We start from the raw sequence: 3,195 nt of genomic DNA, 5'->3' as shown, positions 1-3,195 counted from the left end.
CTTTTATCCTGTCCTGTTCTTGTGTTTTCTTAGAAGCAGAGGCCCTGCTGGCTGACGTCTTCAAGCTTCTGACTGAATATCTGAACAGTCCTGATTCTGACCCAACCGTGAGTTTTTGTGTGTTTAATCCTTTGTTTGATCGTAGTCACACATCATAAAACATTTCAAGAAGTCTCATTTATCAGGTGGGGAGACATCAGTGAACCTTTACATGAAGGTGTGTCAGATTCTAGCTGCCAGCTGATTTCCCTCTCTTATGTTTTTCAATAAATTATTCCTGCAGTGAAACGGTCGATTTATTAAAAGATAATAAATCTTTGCACCCATCTGTACTCCTAGTTAGTTAGTTTCGGTGCTCAGCAGGGTCCCGGACTAGGATCCTTTTTTTGTTGTTGTGAGGTTTGGATCCAATCGCTGTTAAAGTCCCTGATTAATCTAAAGGCCAATTTATTCTTCTGACGCATAGCCTCTGCAACTGTCAAATTTGTTTCTGTGCGTGACCACGCCCCCCGCGCAGAGGCTCGTCGGACCGTCGCAAACCCGCACAGACCTCAAGCGGAAGTTTGCAGACAAAAAAAGCTGTGATCGGTCCTAGGTATGCCTTTCCGGCTGTCTGTGGTCGTCCTAATCAAATCGGTGCCGGGGCATGCATTTTTTTAAACCTGAGGAGTAATAACAACAATGGATAACCACGACGAAAGGTTGATCGAGGAGGTTTGGAAGTACAACCACTTGTATGATGCCTCGGACATGTTGTTTTGGAAAATAAGCACTCCCGCCGGTGCCGTCGTACAAGTTCTGTGACCCTCCGCCGAAGTTGTCGCGAGTTCTCAATAGGCTCCCCCTAGCGCTTTGGAAGGAAACTGCTGTGCGTCCCTAGAAATTCCAGACCGACGTTGCAGAGGCTGTCACTAATATTTTGTCTAGCATTTTGTTATCCATTCATTTCAATGAATTTGTCATTGATATAGATTGAATTGGCTGCTGCAGCTGTCTGTCAGTGTGTCATGCGACTTGCTTCGATATTCCCATTAAACTCTATGAGTTTTCACAAAATGATAAGACACCATAAGCAGCTTGAATTATCAGTAGACTACATATTTTATGCTCCTCCCTTTTCCTTCCTCATTGTCTTGCAGCAGCATCTACAGTGAGGCAGTTTTAGTCTGTGAGCTTGTAGCTCTTATTAAGTCATCGAATACCTTTTATGTCTGTCATGTTGATGCATTTTATTTTTCTGTTTGTTATGGTCTATTTTTATACCTTTCTAATAACCTAATCTTTGTGCCCCAGGTGCTCCAGAAGTCATACAAGGCTTTGATAAACTGGATAGGTGTTTGCAGGGACTTCTCATCCATTACTGACCAGCTCAGAGAAGGTAGAGCTCCTAGATTCCCTCTCTGGGACAGTAGCCATACATAGAGAGGAGTTATTTACCGCTCTCCTCCTTCTAGGTCTCATGCAGGCGGTGAGGAAGCGTGCTTGTGACATTCGCTGGGAGGCGAGAGACTCCACGGTGGAGTTCTTGGGTCATCTCGCAGAGGTGTGTCCCATTGGAGAGGAGAGAGAACCGTTAAAAACTCTGCTGGGCAGCTGCAGCTTTACCATTCCTCTCCTCAAGGAGGCACTGCAGGATCCAGAGAGTTACGTCAGAGCCAGCTCCATAGCCACACTGGCACAGACACTGACATTCAGCTGGCAGCAGGGGGCAGCACTAACACAGGAGCAGGTAGGCAGCATTGCAGTGCCGATTTTCTTTTCCTGTCCCATTTTGACTCGCCTTGCAGTAACCTAATCTATTTTGTGCCATTTAGGAGGAAATAGTTACTCAGCTCCAGGAAATTCTCTCCCAGGACTCAGAGGGATTTGCCAGGAGGGCTGTTGTAAAGTTCTTTACTGCCTGGTTCTCCTCCTGTCCCTCACCTACCTCCTGCTCGCTCCTCATGCAGTCTGTCCCATCCGTCCTCTCTCAGGGCGTCGCTGACCTAGACTGGGAGGTCAAACTTCACACCCTGGAGCTGGCAGAGCTGCTGCTGGACAAAACCTTTCCAGAGCGCCTTCCTCTTCATCCCTACGCTGTAATATCTAACCAACCCCACACATGTCATGCAGGGGAAAATGAATCTGATCTGCTCTGCAGCTTGAACAGTCTGGTGGATCAAGGAGTGGTCCCAGCTTTGCTCTGTGGTCTAGTTGACTGTGACAGACCAGTTGCTCTGAAGGCCTGTCAGCTGCTGATAAAACTCAGAGACACGGTTAGTTCTCTGTTGGTGAACGCAGCAGACCCCAGAGTTTCCTGTATGCTGCCTGGACAGAGCTGGGTACAGGAGATGAGAGGGAATAAGGACGCCCACACTCAGGGAGCTCCTCATGTTGGGTCTGAAAGCCGCGATGAAGCAGCGGAGGAAACCCCATGTACTGATGGTGACGCTGTGTGTGTCAGTGTGTGTGAGGTGTTGAGGACCCTGGATTTAGACAAGAAGCTGAGCGTCCTGATGCAGAGCAGCGACCACATCTACAACTCTCCTCTCTCTCTGCTGCAGGACATCCTGACAGCCAGTACCGCTGCTTCAAATCCCAACTCTGACCCGGGCCAGGAGGTCATAGTGGACTGTTATTAACAACCAGACCCAAAAAAAAAAACACACACACTGTCTTCAAGGAGGATGCAGAATCACACAGACCAGCTCCACTATCACACCTTCTTTCACATAAACTGGTGATCTACTGTCTATATTTCCCATCAAGTCGTAAAGAGTACCTGATATAATGGACACAGGATTTCAGAGGCAGAAGTGTGGAGGTTTGAAATCTTTTTCTGGTCAAGATGTGTTCCTTACAGCTATGTGCCAGAAATCTCTAACCAATGCCTCATATATAAGGAGTTTTATCCTTGCGACCAATCTGTACAAACAAAGAAAGACATGTTTGCAACTCTGCTAAAGAAATTTTCAATATATTTGTGCAATAAAATGTGTATTTCTCTTAATTCCCTGTTCTCCTTGGGTATAAATGTGATGACACAGGCTTCATTCTCTTTGCCAGTCTTCAAAATAGGAAAGTCAAGACAAGATGCCATTCAAGTAAAGGAGGTGTCTTGGCATTCATAAGTCAGGAAATGGCTACAAAAAAAAAGTTCCCATAAACGGTGACGAAACAAGGCTGGACTAAGACCCAAATTTCATATCTATGCAC

General features: G+C 46.3%; 1 protein-coding gene across 2 annotated transcripts in view; it reads left to right on the top strand.

The window, feature by feature from the left end:
* Positions 1–2,960, top strand: part of brat1 (BRCA1-associated ATM activator 1) — an 8,682-nt gene extending 5,722 nt beyond the window's left edge. For both annotated transcript variants that reach the window (XM_015377360.1, XM_015377358.1), the window contains exons 9-12: positions 34–107; positions 1,294–1,378; positions 1,455–1,729; positions 1,815–2,960. In XM_015377360.1, the coding sequence (XP_015232846.1) occupies positions 34–107; positions 1,294–1,378; positions 1,455–1,729; positions 1,815–2,621 (1,241 nt within the window). In that variant the 3' untranslated portion in view covers positions 2,622–2,960. The remainder of the gene's footprint in view (positions 1–33; positions 108–1,293; positions 1,379–1,454; positions 1,730–1,814) is intronic.
* Positions 2,961–3,195: the final 235 nt, after the last annotated feature.

This window comes from Cyprinodon variegatus, unplaced genomic scaffold, assembly GCF_000732505.1.
Source record: "Cyprinodon variegatus isolate N-32 unplaced genomic scaffold, C_variegatus-1.0 Scaffold152, whole genome shotgun sequence".
Taxonomy (NCBI): Eukaryota; Metazoa; Chordata; class Actinopteri; order Cyprinodontiformes; family Cyprinodontidae; genus Cyprinodon; species Cyprinodon variegatus.
The sequence above is the reverse complement of the archived record's forward strand: the minus strand, read 5'-3'. Positions and strand labels throughout refer to the sequence as shown.